Here is a 24,659-nt window from a genome sequence, read left to right as displayed (position 1 = left end):
GAAGTTGGCAAAGGTTTCATTTTACTTCGATCCACAATCAACGCCCATGGAAGCAACAGTGAGGTAATCAAATGACAGATTGTATTAGCAAATCTGCTGCAAAAACCTCTTTAAAGTGTTGAAAAGTAAAAATGTTCCTTTGAGGGCTAAGGTGTGCCTGACTCAGGCCATGGTGTTTTCAGTTGTCTCATATGCATGTGGAAGGTAGAAAGTGAATAAGGAAGACTGAAGAATTGATGCCTTTGAGTTTTGGTGTTGGTGAAGAATATTGAATATCCTATGAACTACCAGAAAAATGAACAGAGCTGTCACAATGCTCCTTAGAAGCAAGGATGGCGAGACTTCATCTTAGGTACTTTGGACATGTTCTCAGGAGGGATCAGTCCCTGGAGAAGGACTTAATGCCTGGTAGAGGGTCAGCTAAAAAGAGGAAGACCCCTCAATGAGATGTATTGACACGGTGGCTGCAACGATGGGCTCAAACATAGCAGCGATTTTGAGGATGGTGGAGGATCGGGCAGCATTTTGTTCTGTTGTACGTAAGGTTGCTATGAGCTGGAACTGACTTGTTGCCACCTAACAACAAGAAATGAGTACAGTAAAACTTGTGAAAGCTGGGACTGGTGTAAGTCGGAAACCGGTCAGAGAAGGAAAACTCAAGTGTTTTCCCCTAAAAGGAGTGATAGATAAGACCCTGTCAAAGGCGTAAAACTTGCGAGACCTGCAAAAACAAGATAGTTCTTTTGTTCTGGCTCTCACAGTTTTTACTGTAGTACAACTCAGTGAATAATTGAAACACTTGGCAAAGGCATTGTGAGATGAACACTCCTGGCTGCTGTTGCCGAAGAATGTATTAGTGTAAAACTCTACAGTGGAATTTGGTAGTATACGTCATTGGCCTTAGAAGAAAAACTATACTTTTGTTGTAGTTATTACATTTCCAGGATCCTACCCTAAGGAAAAAAAGTACAGTACAATGATTTGCATAAGATTTATTTGTTAGAAGATTCATAATAGCTCTGTTTATGTAACAAAATAAGAGGTGTCCTCTAATTTCAAACTTTTACAAAAAGATTTAACAGTATGGGAAAGCACTCAAACGTTGAGTGGGAAGAGGACACTATCTTAAACTATGTATTCTCATTTGTAAGTTTTTACGTATATATGAACAGATGACACTGGTATTTTCTGTTGGTATATTACAGGTGTTATAAATGTTATTTTTGTCTTTACGTTTTCTAGGGGAATGTATATAATACAAAATCCGGAGGAAAAGGTTTTTTTTTTTAAAGTAGGCTTTTAAAGCTATATACTTCAAATGCAAATATTTCTGGTAGGCTTCTAACACTTGTATTCCATGCTATAGACTCTTTTTCCTTGAGACCAGTTCTCTGTATCTGCACAATGTTGGTTTCCATTATAAGTAAATGTTCGCCATTTACTTAATAGCCTCTGTAACACCTTAATGGTGGTAAATGTGGTTGTCTTTATGTAAGCATTTATTTATGCAACTGTGTTTATCACACAAGTGTTCAGTAGATGCTAGAATGATGAGGGGGGGCTCCCTTCTCTAAAAGGGCCATTAATCTACAGTGGGTAGAAAATTCAGGAACACATCAGTTTAAAAATTATGTTGGTTGCATTCTGAAAGAATATACTACTTTTTAAATTAAGAGTAAAAACCAGTTGCCTTCGAGTCAGTTGCGACTCATGGCAACCCCATGTGTGCAAGGTAGAGGTGCATTCCATAGGATTTTCAAGGTCTGAAGCACGTTGCCAGGTCTTTTTTCTGAGGTGCCTCTGGGTAGATTTGAACTGGCAGCGTTTTGGTTAGTAGCTGAGCACTTAACCATTTGTGCCCCCCCCCCCGAACTCATATTAAGGATAAGGGGTTGTAAAAGTTCATTCACTTAGTTGTGAAAATATTGTTATTAACGGGGGGGGGGGGCAAGAGAAAAGTATAGTAAATACGAGGAATGAAAGAAACAAAAATCTAGCCGTAGTCATATTGAAAGGGACACGACTTATTTAGAAACCACAATCTTGAAGTTTTTAAATAATTGTTCGGATAGTAGTTTGAGAGTAGGAAATTGTAGAATATAGTTAATTTTTTTCCCTTCAAATTATAAAATGAAAGTAGAAAGGTATAAATCAGGTACATTTAAATCTGTGAAATGTGGTATTTCATATTTACAGTCTAATTTTTATATCATTACAGGACTCATAATGGGAAGTATAAACAGTATACATTGTAATTAAGAACATGTACCTTAGAAGTTAGACCTACATTCAAATCCTAGCTGTGGAGTTTTTTGTGCTGTGTGCCCTTGGGCTTGTTATTGTCTGAGATTGTTTTGTCATCTATTAAATGGCAGTAGAATATTTCATTAGGCTGTTGTGGATTAAGTGATATTATTTTTAAAGCACGGTAACACAGAGACTACCTGAATATCAGGAGCTTTCTGCCTGAAACATCATGAGCTTTTAATTATTACATCTTTTAAAATGATATACAACAATTTCGCCTCATCTGCATTGGTATCTGATTAGCTAGATTTTATACATGTGTTACAGAAACTTAATTTGGAATATTTAATTTTTTTATTAAGACTTCATCGCCTGATTCTTCTAATGAGAATTCCCCAGCAACCCCCCCAGATGAACAAGGTCAAGGTGATGGCCCGCCACAGCTTGAAGATGAGGAGCCTGCATTTCCACATACTGATCTGGCAAAGTTGGATGACATGATCAACAGGTGAGTTGTTTTTGTTGTTGTTTTTTTAATGTGTGTAATATGCAGGAAAACTCACCAAGTCTCTGAGCATTATAAATGGTTGTGAATGAGAAAAAGGAAGGAATAGGTGGAAATGTCACAACAATTCCCCCACCTCATTAGTAGCCAAATACTTTGTAATCCTTGGTTCTTAATTCAGTCATTTCTGTGGATTTAAAAAATGATAAGGAATGATAATATGAATAATTTTTTTCAGATTAATGATGTTGACCCTAGCTGGTGTGTTTCTGAACTAGAACTTTACCTGTGACTTACTTCCCTTTTGTGAGTTTATGAAGCTTTTCTCTCATTAGTAATCTTGGTTGCTAGGATTGCTGGATGGCTTTTTAATAATTCTGGGATGGCCCTGAGGTAAACCAGGTCATAAGAAGATTGAGTTCCTTGGAGGCTGCCCCTTGTGAACCCTTGGCAAGCCCTGAGGCATTTAACCACATCAACTATTCTCTTGGTCTTTATCTCAGGGCACAGGTCAAAGTATAATTTTTCATACTTAGAGTTCAACACACACACACAAATACAATCATCTTTCTTTGTATTCTTCCTTTTAAACATATATTTAAATATTCAGTTTGATTATTTGGAGGAAGACTCCAAGAGAGTGAGAGTCCACGCTTGTGTACAGGGGACGAAAAAGATTTGAAGAGGTGAAGGGAAGAGCACGTTAGGGAACCCCACGTGACTGTGATCCTCACTGTGCCTAATGGGGTTGTGGGCTCAAGTAAGTGTAAGGAAGTATGACACATTCTTCCTCACCCCAAAAAGGAAAGGAACAGAAACACACTCCTATAGGCACTTGCCTTACTCATTTTTTTGTTGTATTTCACTTTCTAAAAATAGGCTAAGACTATTAAATATGTAATGGCAGAGGAAATGGAAACCTTTTGCATTGTTTAAAAAAAAATTTCAATTATGTTAGTAATTAAGGCACATTGTTAAACATAGAAATACATTATGTAGATACAGTCATCTATAAAATATCCCTTAACATACACACATCCCAACCAAATTACTCTTAACAATTAGGAGCACATGCTTTCAGATTATATTCATTGTTTTTAATGGTATATAGACACTTTTAAAAAGAATAAAAAAGACATTTTTTAAAAGAATACATTGTGTGATTCAAGATGCCTGTAATAGTGTACAACAAAGTATAGTTCAAAGAGATAAGACTTCTATAAAGTTGTTCCATGGTCTGTCACCATTCCCTGTAGTAGAAACATCATTGCAAAAGGTTGTAGTTCTGCTTTTCTGTTTCGTGTGGTGGTTGGCAATTGTTAGTACTTCTTATGCTGACTAAGTTGCATATCAGTCAATCCTCGGGGGAAGAGAAAAATGATGGTTTTTGTGTCGTTGAAAAGAATGACAAAGTTGGTACACATTTGTCTGTAATGGATTGTCTGGTAATGGAGTGCCTTTTAACAAAATACAGATATTTGGGAATTTTGCCAACTCTTGGTACAGGGTTTAAGGGATGAATTAAAAAACCCAACAAACCAACCAACCCATTGCAGTCGAGTCGATTTTGACTCATACCGACCCTATAGGACAGAGTAGAACTGCCCCATAGGGTTTTCAAGGAGCAGCTGGTGGATTGGATTGATCTTTTGGTTAGCAGTTGAGCTCTTGACTACTGTGCCACCAGGGCTCCAAGGGATGAATGGAAGAAGGCTTTTTCTTCTGGGGAGCAGTGGGTGAGTGAGCGGTGGTGAGGAGGAAGGGGTAGGAAAAGAATTGGGATCAGAGAAAGCGCCACTGGGTAAAGCAGCATATTTGTTTGAGGGAGGATGGTGTCCCTGGAGGCTTAGAGACTTTGGAGGCACGTGGCTCACTTAACCTTCAGGAAAAGACGATAAATATTTTGCTGAGATGAGTTAAGGCAGAAATAAGTTATTTGCCTCCAAAATATTTCCTTTGTGAGGAAGTTCTAGACAACTGAGGGTCATTATAGTATTTCCTCTAACCTGAATCCCCCAAGACCACTTTCCTAAGAGCTTAAACAATAAGTATCCATTTAATTGACATTTGATTATTATAGTAGCTTTATATTCTATGAAACTTATTAAATAATTTAGGATTTTTACCCTCTGATTATATCTTTTGTTCGATAGTACATTTAAAAAATTCTCTTCGTAGAGACAGCAGATGGTGCTTAGGCCTACAAAACAAATATTTTGTCAACCTTGTTGTTTTAATATTTTTATGGTGAGGTAAGTAATTGTAATTAGTAACTTACAGTGCCTTTTTTAGTGTGAAACCAATAAGCATCTTTTTATTTTATAAAAACTCTTAGGCCTCGATGGGTGGTTCCAGTTTTGCCGAAAGGGGAATTAGAAGTGCTTTTAGAAGCTGCTATTGATCTTAGTAAAAAAGGTAAGTTTGAATATTATTATGCTTTCTATAATGTATATGCTATTAGACATGCTTTAACTTTATCCCTGAAAACTCTTTTTCTCTCTTATAAACACCTATTAAATATTCCTAGACTAGAACATCTAACCAACCTTTCTTGGTAAGCCTTATGATATATACCTAGGGCCAAGGGTTCATAACCTTTGAACAACCTTCAAGGGTCTTTGTGAACGTAAAAATAAAATTTGTGAATATTCATATCACTAATGCATTATTTAATCAGATTATCAAAAGGGTTGTCACACAAAGGTTAAACATTTTTAACCTAGAGTCTTACCTGGTATGTGAAATAATAGACAATTAAAGATCACTTTTTAATTGGAAAGTACTCTAAGATGGATTCAACTGCAGATATATCTGACTTTTTTTTTTTTTTAACGGAAGCCATTTCTAATTTCAAGATGCGTATTATGTTAGCGTACAAATTCTTTATACTTGCCCTTTGACTGCTTTACTGAAATGATGGTGAATCCCAGGGCATGTGGATCTTTGTACATAATAGAATCCTCAGGTATGATCCTTTGGGTGAAAATTGCTGTGTGATTAATACTGTTTTTTAAAACAAGCTATCTTAATTGCATATTTGATTTTTATTTTGAGTACACAGAAAAGGTTTGATTTCTCTGTAAAAGAAAAATCAGACTTGAAAGATGAGGCCCTATGTTGCGGGGAGGGGAAGCACCAATAAAAGGAATCTGGTATTTTTTGCTTAGTTACCCAGAAGTAAAAGCTTAATGTTGGAATTAATCATTTTTTTCAGTGACTTGGGCCTAACTTTAGGTGCAGTAAATTTTCTGTCTGGTTATTTTTTTCTCTCTTCATTTTTAAGGCATTGAAGGTTAAAATAAGTGGCAGTAACAATTCATTTTCTGAAATAGGGTAGCCATGGATGTGTTTTAACTATCAAATAGGAACTATCACAATAGAAATAGATTGTCAAAATTAACATCTTTAGTACTTTGCTTAAGTCTGTTTCACTTCATGGCAAGAGTAACAATTTCGTTTATCTTAAAATAATTACGCCACCTTCGTTTAAAGAATATCCACGACATCTTATTAATCTTGTAAAAAGATCTAGTAAACTATGAAAATACCTTATCAGATTATAGTTGTTTTCCATTGCTCAAATTTCTTTTGTCTATTTACACGTTTATGCATCATTTCAACAACTATTTGAAGACTTATGTGCTAGGCATGTTCTATATCCTGACAGTACAGTGATAGATAAAAACAGCTGAAGATACTGTATTTAATAGCATTGACATTCAGTAGACGTGAATCATTTGCAGGGGGTTTCCTCCTATAATTTCTTCCTGGGATCATAATTTATTTTAGGCAAGGTTCAGGTTTTTTAAAGTACAGTACTGGGTTTAAATATCATCTGTTTTTTTAAAAACCAAGTAATACTTTAGTCTACAAATTATTTTGTCATTAAGAGTTACAAGTTTTCTTTCTGTTCGGAAACATGTGCTCTATTGCCTTTCTGAAATCAGATGAAATTAAATAGTTGAGAAATACCGCTTTTTAATTTTTAAAATGTAAGAAGTACCATGCTATGAAGTATTTAGATTACCTAGCACATGGTACTGGTACCCATTCTGAGTTTAAGAACCAACGTCATAATTTAAAACATTTTCAATTAGTCTTGATATTATTTGGTTTAATGTAGTTTTAACAATTAAGTATTTAAAAATTTTATTGAAGATTATTTTCTGTTTCTGAATCAAGCTACCTTCTTGAGATGTAGAAATTTTGAAATGTTAATCCTTGCAGTATTATTGGCCTCTTAGGATAATGCTGTGAGTCTTTTTTCCAGAGCTACTCTGCATTTGTTAACTGTCAGTGAACAGTTGCCAACTTCTGTCATGTAATTGGACGTTGTGAAACAGCCAGAGAAATGTTTTGTTTACATTAAGTTTTCTTCCTTTTTCTTAGGCCTTGATGTTAAAAGTGAAGCCTGTCAGCGATTTTTTCGAGATGGGCTAACAATATCATTCACTAAAATCCTTACAGATGAGGCAGTGAGTGGCTGGAAGTTTGAAATACATGTGAGTCTTGCATTTGACTCTAGAAAATCAGATTTACGTGCTGATGCCTGTGGGTAATACATGCGCGTGCACGCACGCACACACATGCATACACAGTGTGTATTTGTTTTATATATTTGGCCTGATAATTGCATCTAAGGCTCTAAAAATAAACTAATTAAAAAAATAATAATTGAAGGCAGCAGCATGGTCATTTAGAGTGAGCATGAGATTTAGAGTTAGAAAATACTGGTTTAATCTGTCTTCTGGGTTCTCTGGTACCTTATGATCTTAGCCAAGTCACCATATTTCATCAACTATATCATGCTATCAATTGTAAGATTCGCTACTAATACACGATACATGTTTGGGATACTAAAGGGTCAATGTAAAGGTGAATGAGAACTAAACTCATCATGCAAAAAGCGACAGCAAGGAAACATGTATGTCTCAACCTTGGCATCCAATGGAAGGAGAAAAAAAATCTCTTGAAAATTTTGACTATAAGCCAGAATTTAAAGAGTTTTTCAGTCTGAATTCAAATTGCAGTTGTGATATTAAAAACCCTGAAGTAGAGAACTGAAAGTGGTTGCAGATCGGTAATGCCCCCCAAGTGATAGGCAGAAGCAGATACAGATATCTCTGGAAATACCAGTTTAGAAAAATAGTGCACAATGCCACTGCTTATGATTCCAGAGATCTTAAAAAGTGCACTTTAGATTGATCAAATACAATAATTATTCCAAGTCTCTGTTCCTCATTTATGATATGAAAATGATCATAGGATGTAAAGCAGATACATTTTTGTGCTCTGAGCTATTTCCCAAAAATGACCATGGCATAAAAATCCCAATATCTTCATATTCAACACATAACTTTCTAGGTTATGGAGACTTTGAAAGTGGTGTCAGACTTTTCCATTGAGGTTTAGATAGCAAATCTACTCTGTCTTGGATAATCGGCAGTGTTTAGATTTTTACAATTACTGCCTCTAGTGTACAAATTCCAAAGTGAGAAAATGGTAGTTTATATCTTGCCTATAGACATAGAGCAGCAAGAGACAACCTATGATGCCTACTTCATTTTGTCAGACATTGCAAATGGCTTTTGAAAGAAGGTGGTATATAAATTACCAAGTAAATAAATGTTAATTTATCTTTCTTGAAATCGGCTTGACCCCAGTATTAGTGCAGTTAAACATGATTCAAATGACTAGTATAGAAAAATGGAGATATATCATTATTAATAAGGTTGGAAGATACTTCTGTTTGAAATTGCAATGTTTTCATTTTATAAATCACTTTTCCCTCCTTTTAATACAGAGATGTATTGTTAACAATACTCATCGCCTGGTGGAGCTATGTGTGGCCAAGTTGTCCCAAGACTGGTTTCCACTTCTAGAACTTCTCGCCATGGCCTTAAATCCTCATTGCAAATTCCACATCTACAATGGTACACGCCCGTGTGAATCCGTTTCCTCAAACGTTCAGTTGCCTGAAGATGAACTCTTCGCTCGTTCTCCAGATCCTCGATCACCAAAAGTATGTTGGTTTATTTTCAGAATTCAGTATTAACAATTGTTTTGTTCTGCTACAGAACTTTAAATTATCTAAACATTCCATTTAACGTGGTGTGAAGGCTCATTTCATGTTACTCTTAAAGGAATTCTGCATTATTTTACTTTTTGGATTCTTTTATTTTGTGCCGAAGCTATGTCCTGTCTTCTGTTTTTGCTGCTAAGTTTTTCTGTGTTTAAAAATTAAAGTTTGACAATCAACTTTGAGATTTTAAATGGAAATACACAAAACTGGGAGCTTTTTCCATGGCTGTGGCACGTTAGTTCAGTGGTAGTGACTATCTTTCTTAGCTTTCTCATGTATAGCTAGTCCCCATGGTCTTCTGGCCAGCCTCTTTGGAAATAGTCATAATTTAGGTTAGTATGAAATAGACCATATTTTTCTTTTGAAATCAGAGTAAAAGATAACTTCTTTGACCAAGAACTTGGGTGTTGTTATTTAAGGCCTTGATCATTTCAGACGTGCCAAGATTTTTGACTCCAAAATCAAGTATGTGATATAAGCGCCCAGTATGTCATAAAAGTAAAATTATAGAAATTACAAATAAAAGCAAAATAGTAAAACTTTCAAATCTCACTGAATGTATATGCCTTATATATTAATGTGGGGACAGTAGTGATTCAGTGGTAGAACTCTCGTCTACCATGCAAGAGATTTCGGGTTCAATTCCCAGCCAGTGCAACTCATGCTTACCCACTGGATTGCGTGTTGCCATGGTGTTGAATAGGTTTCAGCAGAGCTTCCAGACTAAGACAGACGTGAAAGAAAGGCCTGGTGATCTATTTCAGAAAATCAGCCAACAAAAATCCTTTGGATCAAAAAGGTCCAATCTGCAACCCATGGTGGGGACTGGACAGGGTTTTATTTTGGTGTGCCTGGTGTTGCCATTCAGTTGGGGGCCAGCCAACTCGACAGCAGCTAACAATGATAGCAATACATAAATAGGAAAGTTCTCCAGTGTAAATTTTCTGTATTAATGTAAACAAAGTATACACTTCTAAAAAGTGTATCCCTGAACTGTACTATTGTAAATAAATGTTAAATAATTAACAATATAGTTTTAAAATTTTAGAATTTAGGGAGGTGTTTTTACTCTTCTGAGTCTTATTTTGAAAAGAACAAAGCCGGCCAAGAAAATTTGAAGTCATACAATGCTCGATTTATCCTGTTAAAAGCTGAAATCATTGAAATGTGTTGTACTTGGAGCTGAAATTTCCAAGTTCACGTTGTTTGCCACTAGATGGCCTATTTTTCCTTTAGTAAACCAAATTAATATCTAAATGGAATTTTCAGGGTATCCGTACCATATTTCTTTTTTTAAATTTTACTTCATTTTTTACTGTATGGATCAATAATAATTTCCATCTTCCAGAGACTCATGAAACAAGTTGACTTAAGATGAGTAAATACGAAGTTTTGGGATGACTTCTGGTTGAGGATATTTTTATATATTTTTCCTCGAAGTCTAGTTCTTCTTGCAATTGAACTTATAAAATACGGCAGCTATGAGAGTACTTAGCCTTTCAGAGCCTTTATCAAGAGTACAGTTTTTTATATAGCCTAAATTACAGTTGTGAATCAAGGAGAAGCCTGTTAAATGGCTCATTTTCTTCCTTCTGCAGTCAGAAAATTTATCCTTTATTATATTGCTAATAGGTCTTTTAAAGATTTTATAAAAATTGATTAAAAGATGATATATTTGGCAGGATTTTCAACTATGCCGCTAGTTGGATGCAGGCATTATGTATGATATAATGAAGAACCTAAGAAATGGAAATGCCAATATATTTTCCCTCCTATTCGCCAAAGGTAGTGGTGGCAAAATTCAGATCATCACAAAGTTAGATAAAACCCATTTCCGTCGAGTCAATTTCGACTCATAGCGACCCTATAGGACAGAGTAGAACTGCCCCATATGGTTTTTAAGGAGAGCCTGGTGGATTCAAACTGCTGACTTTCTGGTTAGCAGCCCCAGTTCTTAACCACTATACCACCAGTGTTTTCCAAAGTTAGATAGTGGAGGTAAACTTTCTAAACTCTATTTACCTTATAGGTACTAAGTTTGTAGTCCATTTCTGTTTATACCTTTGAAAAATTGAGTTCATAGAGTTTAAAAGTCTGTTTTAGTAGGAACGTTTTCAGCCTAAATACCTAATCGCCCTCTGTAGAATTCTTGGTAGGTATCCCCTTCCGCTTTTATTTCCTTCTTCAGTCCTCGCCTGCCGTCCCCCCAATAAGAAACATTGAACCTCTGTGGGCTGAACTTTTTTTAGCCCGTGACTAAAATAAGCTGTCGGGACTCTCAATGTGAGAGTATTACTTTATCTGACTTTGGTAAATGGCATTTCCCCCCTTGACTCCACCTCACCCCAAAATGTTTTAAGATGTTTAAATAAATATTATTTACTCAAACATTAAAAATGTAGTTAAAACTTGATTGTTTGAGATATCAAGTCTCAGGCGAAGTTCACATTAGCTATCTTTGAAGAAAGCAACTTACAGCAATAGTACAGGTGAAACTACACTTAAAGAACATGGCAAATTCCAGGATTTAAGATCATTTTGAATTTTTCTGTTGGGGAACTGCTCTGCCTCTTCCCATCTTAACGAAGAGCCAGATAAAGGAAGCGCTTATGCTGCTAACCTTAGACTATAACTACACCTCAATTTGAAGCACCCTATTTGATTTTTAGGGAGCCCTGGTGGCACAGTGGTTAAGTACTCACCGATCGGTTGGCGGTTTGAACCCACTGGCCGCTCCACAGGAGAAAGATGTGGCAGTCTGCTTCTGTAAAAGATTCATTGCCTTGGAAACCCTATGGGGTAATTCTCCTCTGCCCTGGAGGGTCACTATGAGTAGAAATTAACTCAATTGCAATAGGTTTGGTGGTTTTGGTATTTGATTCTTACCATTAATACAGATTTTTACTGAGTATTCCTGATTGCTTAAGCATACATTGCAACCAAATAAAAAATGAAAAGATTAGCTTTAGACTAATTCTTTACTGTGTGTGTATATTTTTTGTATATTACACAGAACTGTTGAGTAGTATGTAAGTCTAATAGTCTCATGACAGTTTCGTAATAAAAGAAATTTATAATTAGCATGCACTTTCTTAAAATTGCTGAATGCCAAAAGGGACTAGTGAATTAAGTGTTCAGATTTTTATTGTGTGGTTTTTTTTTTTAATTAGCCTTTTTAAAATCAAAGAAAAAGGCTAGGAAAGCACTCTTGTGAACTCATATAGAAGTGTGATAGTTGGTTGATTAGATAATTTAGTTTAGATTCTCATAAAATTGTGTGAAAGCAACCATTAAACAAAACCAAACCTGTTGCCTTTGGAGTCGATTCCGATTCATTAGCCATTCTGTGGGACAGAGTAGCACTGCCCTATAGGGTTTAGAACTGCCTCATAGGGCTTCCAAGGCTGTAAACTTTATGGAAGCAGACTGCCACATTTTTCTCCCATGGAGCGGCTAATGGTTTCGAACTGATCTTTTGGTTATCAATCAGGCGCTTAACAGCTGCAGTATCAGGGCCCCTGGTTGTATAGCTAAATGCATTTCTATATGTGAAAACTTAAAATGAATTGAAAGGCTATGTATGTGTAAGAAGGAAACCCTGGTTGCATAGTGGTTAAGTACTATGGCTGCTAACCAAAAGGTTGGCAGTTCAAATCTGCAGGCGCTCCTTGGAAACTCTATGGGGCAGTTCTACTCTATCCTGTAGGGTCACTATGAGTCAGAATCGACTCGACAGCAGTGGGTTTGGTTTGGTTTGTATGTGTAAGAATCAAATATACCTAGAATTAACGTACCTAAGACAACCTTTTATATCTTGCCTTCGTCTAAAAAGCCAGTTAACAAAACACTGAGGGTAAAATGAGAAAAACTGCCCCCTACAAGTCAAGCTGTCTACTAAGCCTTAAAAATAACCTCTACAGCTATTTAAAATAAATATAGACAGACACCTCCCCCAAGAGAAATAGAAAATGCTAAATAAAAAGTAACTGCTTTATAGAAAGAATACGGTAGTTAATAGAACCCTGGTGGTTCAGTGGTAAGCACTCAGCTGCTAACGAAAAGGTCAGCAGTTCAAACCCATCACTGACTCTGCGGGAGAGATGTGGCAGTCTGCTTCTGTAAGGATTACAGCCTTAGACTTTGTCATATAGGGTCACTATGAGTTGGAATTCACTCCATGGTAATAGGTTTTTGGTTTATACAACCGATGCCTATCCCAGTTGCATTGTACTTTGAGTTGCTGCTGTCCCTTAGGGAAAAGGTTGAAAGACACTCCGTTGTATTGTATGGTGGTACCTGGAGCAAAGGCATTAACCAGTATGTTCTAGTTAGGGAATAACAGCTATTTACACCAGGAATTAGTTTTTAATTGACATTTTACTCTTAGGCTTTGAGATTATGGTTTTAGGGAAATTGAAGTTATTTACAGCTACAAACAAGAATGGATTCAAAATTCATTATCTTAGGTTACCAAGTAAATTTTTTTTTGAAGTCTTTACTCCCTTAAAATTTTGTTTAATACAAGACATTTTCAGATAATTAGAAGATATTCTCATATGGTAGTGTTCCTAAAATAGAAGCATAGCTTTTAATTCCTATTCCCCAGCTATATTATTGGTACAGGCAAAAAGAGTTGTGGCCCCATTGATCTACTTAAGTACATGCTACTTATGCTGCTGCTCTCTTACAGGTGGGGTTACTGTGAACAAAATACAGTATGTTATGGTCTTTTCAAAGAAGATTTGACATAGTGAAATTTCTTCCTTCTAGTATATTTCAATCAAGAAATTGCTTCAGATATAGTACCTTCCCCCCCCTTAAAAGCAGGAAATTAACTTTTATCATTAACTGTATTGCAGGGTTGGCTAGTGGATCTTCTCAACAAATTTGGCACTTTAAATGGGTTCCAGATTTTACATGATCGTTTTATTAATGGAACAGCATTAAACGTTCAAATAATTGCAGCCCTTATTAAGTAAGTTAAATTTTTTTAAATCAATGTTCAGCATACTATAGAAATTGCTGTTTTACTGCTTGATAAAAATTGAGTTTCTATTTTCAAGTGTGGTTTCCTCTTAAGTTAGTATTTTAAGTGATATAAAATACTCTGAAAGTTTAAGTCCTAGTTGATTTTAAGAAGGTTAGAATTACAGACGTTTCCTGTCTTCCTTATTTCAGACCATTTGGACAATGTTATGAGTTTCTCACTCTTCATACAGTGAAAAAGTACTTCCTTCCAGTCATAGAAATGGTTCCACAGTTTTTAGAAAACTTAACTGATGAAGAACTGAAAAAAGAAGCTAAGAATGAAGCCAAAAACGACGCCCTTTCAATGATAATTAAATCTTTGAAGAATTTAGCTTCAAGGGTTCCAGGACAGGAAGAAACTGTAAAAAATTTAGAAATATTTAGGTTAAAAATGATACTTCGGTAAGCTACTTACCTCTTGAAACAATTGCTTGTGTAAATTTTTGGAGTCATACCTAACACCAGATTTCTCTTAATAGATTATTGCAGATTTCTTCTTTCAATGGAAAGATGAATGCACTGAATGAAGTCAATAAAGTTATATCTAGTGTATCATATTATACCCATCGGCATGGTAATCCCGAGGAGGAAGAGTGGCTCACAGCTGAGCGAATGGCAGTAAGTGCTTTGATTCTTCTTTTATGAATAAGAATCTACTTACGTCAAAAATTAGGATAGGCCTAGTTAAAATTAGTAATACTAAGATTAAGTAAACCTTTAAATTGGGAAGTATTTTGATTGATTTATGACTGTTTAATCCTGAGAGCTTTTTGTAGTAATTACATAATGTAGTAACTATTCAGTAGTGATATGGATAACTTAGTACGTCTTTGGTAAACTTACTGTTGAGTGTAGGTGTTCTGAAGTAATTACTAGCTTGTAGGGACGTGGATTTGGTTGAAATGGAACAGATAGAGTGAATCTTGGGGATGGATGGGATAGTATCTGGTGTTAAATGAATGATCTATTGTTAATTTAACCAGTCCCAGTTAAAAGATTTTCAGACAATATGATTAATGGGATAAGATCTGTATGAACTAATATTTTATCATGATTCATAACTTTATTTTTTAAGCACTTATAAAAAGTTTAGGGAACTATTTACCATAGATATTTGTATATATTGTAGTCTTAAAATGAATAAGTATGCCAGTTCAGTTACTTAGCTAGTATTTTGTGACTGCATACCCTGTGACAGTACTGGAGAAACATCTGTAGAAGAACTCTGTCCTAAAGGAGCCTTAGTTTAATAGGGAAAATAATTATTAGAATGTGTAAAAGGTATGTGGGGCAGTAGCGAAAAGGTGGAAAGGACCAAATATCCATCAATAGATAAACAAAATGTGATATATACATACAATGGACTATTATTCAGCCATAGAAAAATGAAATTGTGATACATGCTGCAGTACGGACAAACTCTGAAAAAATTATGTTAAGGGAAATAAGTCAGACCCCAAAGGACAAATATTGTATGACCCCACTTATATGAAATATTTAGAATAGGCAAATGCATAAAGACCGAAAATTACTAATGGTTACCACAGATTAGGGAAAGGGGAAATGGGGAGTTATTGTTTAAGGGATACTGGGTTTTTGTTTGAGGTGACAAAAAAGCTTTTGGACATAGTGGTGACATACAACATGGTGAGTGTAATTAATATCAACTGTACTCTTTAAAGTGGTTAGAATGGCAGATTTCTTGTGAGATATATATATACACACATATATATATATACATATATAGAGAGAGAGAGTTTACCATGATAAAATTAATCCAAGAAGAAAAAGTATCTGGAGTTGTGCTTGGACATTGGTCCAGTGTTATGGGATCAGGTGGTAGATATCTGGTTTTGTATGTGTGGTTTGTCCACGTTTTGAAAAGTCTAGCACAGAGCTCCTCAGGAGTGTTGCCTGATGATTGGCGTGGTGTTTGAACTGTTACCAGTCCTAGATAAACACAGAAAAGATGACATTAAATGTTTAGAAACTTTTGCAGCAACGTGGCATTTCCACAACATTTTTATTGTATTTAAAAAAAAAAACCTGTCTGTAATGGATTAGAAATATAATTAGTTTTTTACCAGTTGAGAAGTAGGCTTGTCTAGTTCATTTTGGGATCAACTACTTTTTATTCTCAATGAGTGAAATACTGTAAAATCGTACAGTGTGGATTATTCTTTTGTATCATGAGTTAGTGCTTTCTTCTATTGGTTATAGATATTAAATACCAACCAAGCAGCATAGCATAGTGTTATAAAAATACCGACTTTGAAAGCATGCAGACTTGATTCAGATACCAGTTACAACGCTTTTAAGCCTGTTTACTTTCCTATAATAGGATAATACATCCGTCACTAGGATTGTTTTAAAGCTTAAGGAGCTAATGAATAAGCAGTCAGAGTGTCGGACACATGGTAGTCAGTTAATGAATAAAAGTAAAAAATATAATAGATGCCTTTTAACCCAAGATGAAAACATCCTTTTGTGGCAAAACTGGCATAACTAATACAAAGATCCTAAAATTGAACCTGTACCCACACTACCTAAACAGTGCTGGTTGCTGCACTTAAATAATTTTTTTCTTACTAAATGCTGGGGTAGAATCTTTTTTTTAATGATTTCAGGTTTTCTAATTCATGGAAGCATTTGTGTATGTGCAGAATTCAGCTCTATGAAATTATTGTAATGTGTTTATAATTTAACAGTAACAGATAAGCATGTTACATTAGTGTATTACAGCTTAAGAATGTGTTTCTAGATTCTGATTAATGTTTAAAAGTGTGGACAATACTTTATATATATATTTTAAAGCTGCTTTTTTAGTTTCTGTTTTGAAACAATTTTTTGAATTATATTTAGGAATGGATACAGCAGAATAATATCTTATCCATAGTCTTGCGAGATAGTCTTCATCAACCACAGTATGTAGAAAAGCTAGAGAAGATTCTTCGTTTTGTCATCAAAGAAAAAGCTCTGACTTTACAAGATCTTGATAACATCTGGGCAGCACAGGTAAGAAATTTAATAAAATAATGGCTGTTTTAATTTTTAAAAGAAAGATAATTCTTAACTAAAGAAATAATGGCAGTTGTGAAATGGCATGCAGGCTTATATTTGTTTAAATGCTTGTTGTCTACTGAAAGAGTATAAGCCATCCTATAATTTGTTTCCTCATAGATTTAATAGAATGGAAAAGAAAAACCCTGCAATGTCAGAAGAGTCGAATCACCAAATTATTTATAAGGACCTGTAATAATTATTCTGAAGAATTTGTAATTTTTCAGAATGATAAGTTTTTCAGAGCTGGAAACTATGTAAATTCCTTTGATTATCTTAATGATAGGTTCCTACCTATGGATAACATGAGATTGTTGAGTTTTAGATTTAAAAGCTTTCTTTTTTTTAGGTCTATAGAAACCAAGAAAACATTCATCTTTGAGGGCTTAAAGGTTCCAGCTTTGAAACAATACCGTTAAAAAACCAAGCCCATTGCCGTCAAGTCGATTCCGACTCAGCGACCCTATGGGACAGAGTAGAACTGCCCCATAGGGTTTCCAAGGAGCAGCAAGTGGATTTGAACTGCCGATCTTTTGGTTAGCAGCTGAGCTCTTAATCACTGTACCACTAGGGCTCCACAATACCATTAGTGTGCCTTATTTTTCTCCTACTGGCAGTATTGAAATTGACATGTTAAATTGAATAAAACTGTACTAAAGGTTCATGTAAATTCCCAAAGTACGCATTAACAATTTATGTCAGGAAATCGAGTTAATCAAGTTTTAGATGTTAGTTCTAAAGCATTTAAACTGTTATTTTCTTATGTTACAAGGTTAGATGAAAGAGATGGGACTATTTTATTAATTAATAGTTATTAGCAGGCAGTCTGTACTACTTATCTGTTGCTCAAATTCTAGTATGCCATGGTTTTCTTTGTTTTTGTTTTCTCATCTCAACAGGCGGGAAAACATGAAGCCATTGTGAAGAATGTACATGATCTACTGGCAAAATTGGCGTGGGATTTTTCTCCTGAACAACTTGATCATCTTTTTGATTGCTTTAAGGTAGTAATAGTTAACATAGTATAAAAATATTACCATTTCATTTTAAATAGAATTAATTAATTGATTCAGGAGTTGATCTTAACCAATAAATACTTCAATAGAAATCTTTTTAAACAATCTCTGGTGTGAAGGAATTGCTATTGTTTTCTTTTCTAGTGGGGACTTGGTGTTTGTTTGTTTTTTTCAGTTGCGCTTTAAGCGAAAGTTAGTTTCTCATCCAAAAATTTATACACACATTGTTACGTGACCCTAATTACTATGCTATCCCTATAATGTGATAGTACACTTCCTCTTTCCACCCCGGATTTCCTGTGTCCATTCTATCAGCTCCTGTCCCTTTTTGCCTTCTCATCTCACCTCCGGACAGGAGCATGCCCATTTAGTCTCCTGTGTCTACTTGAGCTAAGAACCACACGCTTCACGAGTATCATTTTGTGTCTTATAGTCCAGTCTAATCTTTGTCTAAAGAGTTGGCTTTGGGAATGATTTTAGTTCTGGATTAACACAGGCCATGTCTTTTCGTGTCCCTCCAGTCTCAGACCATTAAGTCTGGTGTGTTTTTTTTTTTTTTTTTTTACTGGAATTTGAGTTCTGCACCCCACTTCACTCCTGGTCTGCTAGGGACTCTCTGTTATGTAGCTGGGCATCATCTAGTTCTTCCGGTCTCAGGCTGATGGAGTCTCTGATTTATGTGGCTCTTTTTGTCTCTTGGCCTCTTATTTTCCTTATGTCTTTGGTGTTCATCATTCTTCTTTGCTCCTGTTGGTTTGGTGCCAATTGATGCATCTTAGATGGCTGCTCGCTAGCTTTTAAGACCTCAGACGCCATTCACCAAAGTGGGATGCAGAACATTTTCTTAATAAACTTTGTTATGCCAGTTGACCTGGTTGTCCGCTGAAACCATGGTCCCCAGACTCCCACCCCTGCTACTCTGTTCCTGAAGTATTTGGTTGTGTTCAGGAAACTTCTTAGCTTTTCGTTTAGTCCAGTTGTGCTGACTTCCTCTGTATCGTGTGTTGTCCTTCCCTTCGCCTAAGATAATTCCTATCTATCTACTATCTAGTTAGTGATTGCCCCGCCCCCTCCCTACTATGGTGTTTGTTTTTATAAAAATAATAATAGTCCTTATAAATAATGAATGTCTTTTTCCAGTTACCATTTTGGATTTATTTACTCTGGCAGTTTTTATTTTTGTTAATATGTTCAAGTAAAGTATGGGACTGATGGGAAGGGTGATGGGTTGCAGTGAAAACTGAGAGGTATTCAGGTATTCTGGAGTCTTAATGGAAATGTAATTCATAATGTAGCCCAAGAACCCTTACAGTCATATCTCCATTGGTGTCATTGGACACTTTTTAAGGCCATGTTGTATAGTAGTTTTCTCTGTCCAGTTGTTAGGGTTGGCTTTGTGAAAGCCCAAGTAGCTGGTGAATTTGTGGATCAGTGTTAAAAAAGTATGTTCTATTAATAGCTGGCATTATATCACAGAGGTTTCTTGTTAAAAATAACGATTATACTGACTGCAGATGGGAATATATGTTACTACAGCCACTTTGGAAGATAGTTTGGCCTTTTGGGTAAAGTATGAAATTCTTATGTCTTTTGACATATTAGTTTGACTTCTGAGTATATACTCTAGAGAAACTCATATGCACAAGGATATACAGGTCAACAACATTTGTAGCACAATTTTTAATAGCAAAAACTGCTATTAAAAAAAACCCACTGCCGTCGAGTCGATCCCGACTCATAGTGACCCTATCGGACAGAGTAGAACTGCCCCGTAGAGTTCCAAGGAGTGCCTGGCAGATTCGAACTGCCGACCTCTTGGTTAGCAGCTGCAGCACTTAACCACTACGCCACCAGGGTGCTGTGGAGGTTGGATAAGCAGTAATATGAGTAAATAAACCGTGGTATGTTCGTGAAATAGAATACTTCATGGCAATGAGAATGAACAGATGAGAGCAACTCAGCCATATGGATGAGTCTTATTAAACAGAAGGTTGGAGAAAAGAATAGCCACACAAGAACTTACGCAGCTTGTTGCCATGAACAGAAACTTAAAAGGTTCCAGCTTGCGTCTTAGAATGTTGCTTACTAAGTGTTCTTTTTGACGTGGGTAATAGTTACATAAGGTCCCTGGGTGGTGCAAGTGGTTTGCGATCAGCTGCTATCTAAAGCATGGCAGCTCAGATCCACCCAGCAGTGCTTCAGAAGAAAGGCCTGGCAATCAACTATAAAGATGACAACTGAGAAAACCCTATGGAACAGTTCTGTTTGTAATATATTAGGGCACTATGAGTCAGAATCAACTTGATGACAATTGGCTTTTTTTTTTTTTGATAGTTAAATAGGTGTTTGCGTTATACTATAGTAATAGTATACATTTACAGTGTTTCTAGATGTTTATTTTATAATAGAAGAAAAAATTTTATACCAGTTATTGTGTTCTACCTTAGACCTATTAAATTAGAATTGCAACTGTTTTTTAGGTGCAAACTTTATAGAGAGCAATGAAGCAATATGTATGTGAGCCTGAAAAATGTCCACATATTTTAAATCATTAGTCCCACATCCAGTATTCTGTCTTATAGAAGTAAATGGATATGTGAATAAAGATTTGTTTATGGAAAAAAACCAAACAAACAAAAAACGGGCAGTGTTTAAAACTTCCAGTTGTCTCAGGTTTTATTTTAGAAGCTTGTTTGACCTAGAATCCAAATATGGTCTGTACTTTGTAATTGGTTGATACATGTTTTAAGTCTTTTTGGGTCTGTAGTTCTCCCTTTTTATCTGATTCTTTCCTTACAATTTATTTGTTGAAGGAAATGTTTGTTGCTTTGATGTGTATTAGTAGTTCGATATAGAGGCTTGATTTTCTCCTCCCTTTTGCTAGAATGCTTCATAGTTGGTTATGTGCTCCTCCTTCAGGAGGCACATTATGCCTGGTTGTCTCTTTTATAATGTTATCCAGATATTCATAATTGTAACATAGTGTTAATACTAGTCTTTTCTTATAACTTCAGCAGTTTTCATATTTCTTACATTATTTCGAGGGAGCTAATAGGGTTGCCATGAGTCGGAATTGACTCTACGGCAGTGGGTTTTGGTTTTTTAAGAGGAATTAGGAAGAGCCCTGGAGGTGCAGTGGTTAAGCGCTGGGCTGCTAACAGAAAGGTTGGTGGTTCAAAGGCACCTAGCAGCTCCGTGGGAGAAAGACCTGGCGATCTTCTTCTGTAAAGATTACAGCCTAGAAAACCGTATGGAGCAGTTCTCCTCTGTCGCATGGAAGAATTAGAAGCACTCAAGTTTGTCTTCCAAGACGTTCCATATTTATCAGTGTAAATGCCTGTGTAATAACTCCATTGAAAGGATTTCCTGTAATTTACTTCATCATTCTTCTACTGTTTGACATTACGTTGAGTTCAGTTAATTTTCTAATAAACACTGGTGAGCATATTTATACTTATACAGCTTTTTCCATACTGTTTAGCAGCATCCTTGGCCTCTACCCACTAGATGCCATGAGAACTCCTTCCCCACACTCTTCCCCTTCCCAGTTCTGACAACCATGTTATATTAAATGGGTATTTAAATTAACCATTTTAGAGTTTTAAATGAGTATTCTGTTGCCTTTTACATCAAAACAGCATTGTTGCATTATTTTTGTGTAAATTCGAGATTATTTTTATTGGCTGATGACAGACTTTGTCATAGACTACTTCTGTGTCTTTATGGTTTTGCTTTCAATGTATAATGCACATTGCTCTGTAATCTTTTACTTTGAAAAGTAATATCAAGTTGTTTTTGCCATCCTTTAATAAAATTTTTAAAAATATGTTTAAGGTGAATATTTACATAGCAAATCAGGTTCCCATTTAATAGTGTCTATATAAATTTTTTTACAAATTACTCAGTGATATTGATTATATTTTCCACGATGTCATTATTCTCTTTCATTCTGTTTTACTTGTACTATTTCTAGTACTGTAATTTCCTTGAATTCTTTCTTACCTTCTCGTCTTTGGTTCAGAGTAATTTTTGACCATTTGGTCTCATAAAAGGAGCTAATTCATTACTCAGGGGTGATATTCCTTGTTTTATGAGCCAGTCTGTTAAGGAGCTAAAAGGTGCTCTCAAGGGATAATTTGTGTTTAAGGTTTAAAGAGTGTCACTGGACAATAGTCCAGGGAGTCCTCTTGTCTCAGCCGGACCAGTAAGTCTGGACTTTATAAGAATTTCAGTTTTGTTCCACATTTTTCTCTCATTCTCTTGGGATCCATCTGTTGTGGCCCTGATCAGAATGAACGGTCAGTAGCGGTAGCTGCGCACCATCTAATTCTTCTGGTCTCAGAGTATATGAGGCTGTCGTTTGTGTACATTATTAGTATTGTAGACTACTTTCTTTTCTGAGTTTTTTGGTTTCCTTCTTTTTCTTTTGTTCTGGGTGAGTAGAGAGACCAGTAGTTGTATCTTAGATGGCCACTCGCAAGCTTTTAAGACCCCAGACACTGCTCACCACCTTGGGATATAGAACATACGCTTTACGAACCTATATTGTGCCAATTAATTGAGCTGTCCCATGAGACGACTGTGGTCCTAAGCCTTCAAACCCAAAGCCAATCTCATGAGGTGTTTGCTTCTCCTAATAAAATTTTAAAGTCTCAAGTAACAGACTATATTTAAGGCAGTGGTTCTCATCCAAGGGCCATTGTATTTGGCCATGTCTGGAGACGTTTTCGGTTATCACAACTAGGGGGAGGGGTGTGCCCCTGCCAACTAGTGGGTAGAGGCCAGGGATTGAAGTCTGCCCTCTGACTACTATGAAGTTATCTCTCAGATATTACTTGAGTAATTCTGTACTCAGCTATGCTGTTTTTCTGATGAATATAGTTAACCCACTGACAATTTAAGCAGTGACAACCAAATATGTGTTATTTTCATGCCCTTTAAATTTTTTTCTAGGCAAGTTGGACAAATGCAAGTAAAAAACAACGTGAAAAGCTACTTGAGCTGATACGGCGTCTGGCAGAAGATGATAAAGATGGTGTAATGGCACACAAAGTGTTGAACCTTTTGTGGAATCTGGCCCACAGTGATGATGTGCCTGTAGACATTATGGATCTGGCTCTCAGTGCCCACATAAAAATACTAGATTATAGTTGCTCCCAGGTAAGGGCATGTTCCTTTTTCCACATTTAGGATGGCTTAGTTACAGGATATTCTGACACGGTTGTTCTTGAAGTGATTTTCAGGAATTGGCTTATTTTTCTTCAAATTAGTCTGCCTTCCTCTTTTTATGTCTCCATAGCAAGGTTTGTGTAGAAAATAAAGCAATTTATTTTCCTTGGGAAAGTATTTACAAAACAGATTACTTAATGGTAGGATTTCAAGTGTATGGTGCTGAAATACCAGTTTCAAATAGATTGTAAAATACTAAAACTGATGTAGGGCCTTTTAGAGGTAAGAGAAATTAGGTTTTCCTTGCACATAGGAAGTTAAGAAAAATGAGTAGAATTTTCTAAACAATAAAACAGTGCCTTTCCTGTGAGCAAATCACATAACAGCTTCCGTGTATTCTAACTTGTAGCATTGTGTATCTTTTAACACACGGTTAAATGAACATTCCTGAACAATTAATTTCCCAATTGTTAGTAAAAGTTTTGGCTGCACTGATAAACTGAAATTTAGGTAAGAGCTAGGAAAATAAACTTAAGTAGGTGTGCCTGATTCAGGGGATACTCAGTGTTTTGTTTTGTTTTGTTTTTAATTATATTTGATTGTGACAGTTTGTTAAGTAAAAACAATCTTAAGTTTAAATTATTGCGCTAAACTGAGAAACCATTTGGGGAATCATGAATCAAAGGAGGAGTACATTTGCTATCAACAGTTCAACGAGTAGCTCCTCCTATCCATTAGTATTAGTGCCTGGCAGTTTTCCTCGTTAATTCATAAATAGCTATTGGATTTCATTGAACTTAGTAGAATGTTGCCTTTTTCAGCTTCATCCTTCATTTTTTGTATGGGAAACAAATTTTTAAACATCATTATACAACCTCCCCCTCCCCTCTGTGCTTTCAAGAGCAGGATATATTTGATCATGTATAAATGTTTTAAAAGAGTCAGAAATATATGAACAGTATTGAAGCCAGCAATTCAATTTACAGAAATTTCTTAGAATTGATTGGAAAAGGGCACAAAGAGATACACAGAAGGACATTTATTAGTGTTTTATAGACATGGACACTTGGAAACGTCCTGAATAATTACCAATAGTTTATACAGTATATTCGACAGCCATTGAAAACTGGTTATTTGATGTAGAAAGACTTACTGATATAGAAAGTGTTTGATGCAAAACACTTAGAGTATGAATCTAGTTTTGTTATCAACAAAACAAATGTGAACGTATTGCAGAGATAATCCCAAATATTAGGAGTTGGGACACACACACGTAATTGTTTTCGTTTTCCAGTATATACACATAAAAATAATCCAAACTTACATAAATTTATTAGGTAACCAAACCTGCACTTCTGATTACTGTTAACGAGTGAATAAAGTATGAGAAGTGAAATATTATTTGAAACAGTTTTGAGTTTTACAGCATTTTTAATTTGTAACTGCTAGTGCCTGTCTTTGTCCCCTTCTCTACTTTTGTGTATGTGGATATGTTTTTTATTTTGACGATTTGTTTTAACTTGCATAGTTGTCATACCATCATTTTCCTGGT

At 35.7% G+C, this 24,659-nt stretch overlaps 1 protein-coding gene across 9 annotated transcripts in view; it reads left to right on the top strand.

Annotated features, from left to right (window-relative positions):
- USP9X (ubiquitin specific peptidase 9 X-linked) overlaps positions 1-24,659 on the top strand; it is a 134,171-nt gene that overhangs the window by 46,422 nt on the left and 63,090 nt on the right. For 7 of the 9 annotated variants that reach the window (XM_049873360.1, XM_049873358.1, XM_049873359.1 and 4 more), the window contains 10 exons: positions 2,610-2,755; positions 5,088-5,167; positions 7,142-7,254; positions 8,556-8,774; positions 13,694-13,809; positions 14,013-14,264; positions 14,342-14,480; positions 16,725-16,877; positions 17,822-17,926; positions 22,892-23,098. In XM_049873360.1, coding sequence (XP_049729317.1) covers positions 2,610-2,755; positions 5,088-5,167; positions 7,142-7,254; positions 8,556-8,774; positions 13,694-13,809; positions 14,013-14,264; positions 14,342-14,480; positions 16,725-16,877; positions 17,822-17,926; positions 22,892-23,098 — 1,530 coding nt within the window. Of the gene's footprint in view, positions 1-2,609; positions 2,756-5,085; positions 5,168-7,141; positions 7,255-8,555; positions 8,775-13,693; positions 13,810-14,012; positions 14,265-14,341; positions 14,481-16,724; positions 16,878-17,821; positions 17,927-22,891; positions 23,099-24,659 lie in introns of those variants that run through there. The other 2 variants (XM_049873361.1, XM_049873362.1) reach the window with 2 other exon arrangements.

Source organism: Elephas maximus, chromosome X (genome assembly GCF_024166365.1).
Source record: "Elephas maximus indicus isolate mEleMax1 chromosome X, mEleMax1 primary haplotype, whole genome shotgun sequence".
Lineage (NCBI taxonomy): Eukaryota > Metazoa > Chordata > Mammalia > Proboscidea > Elephantidae > Elephas > Elephas maximus.
Note: the sequence above shows the minus strand (reverse complement) of the source record. Positions and strands in the feature narration are given on the sequence as shown.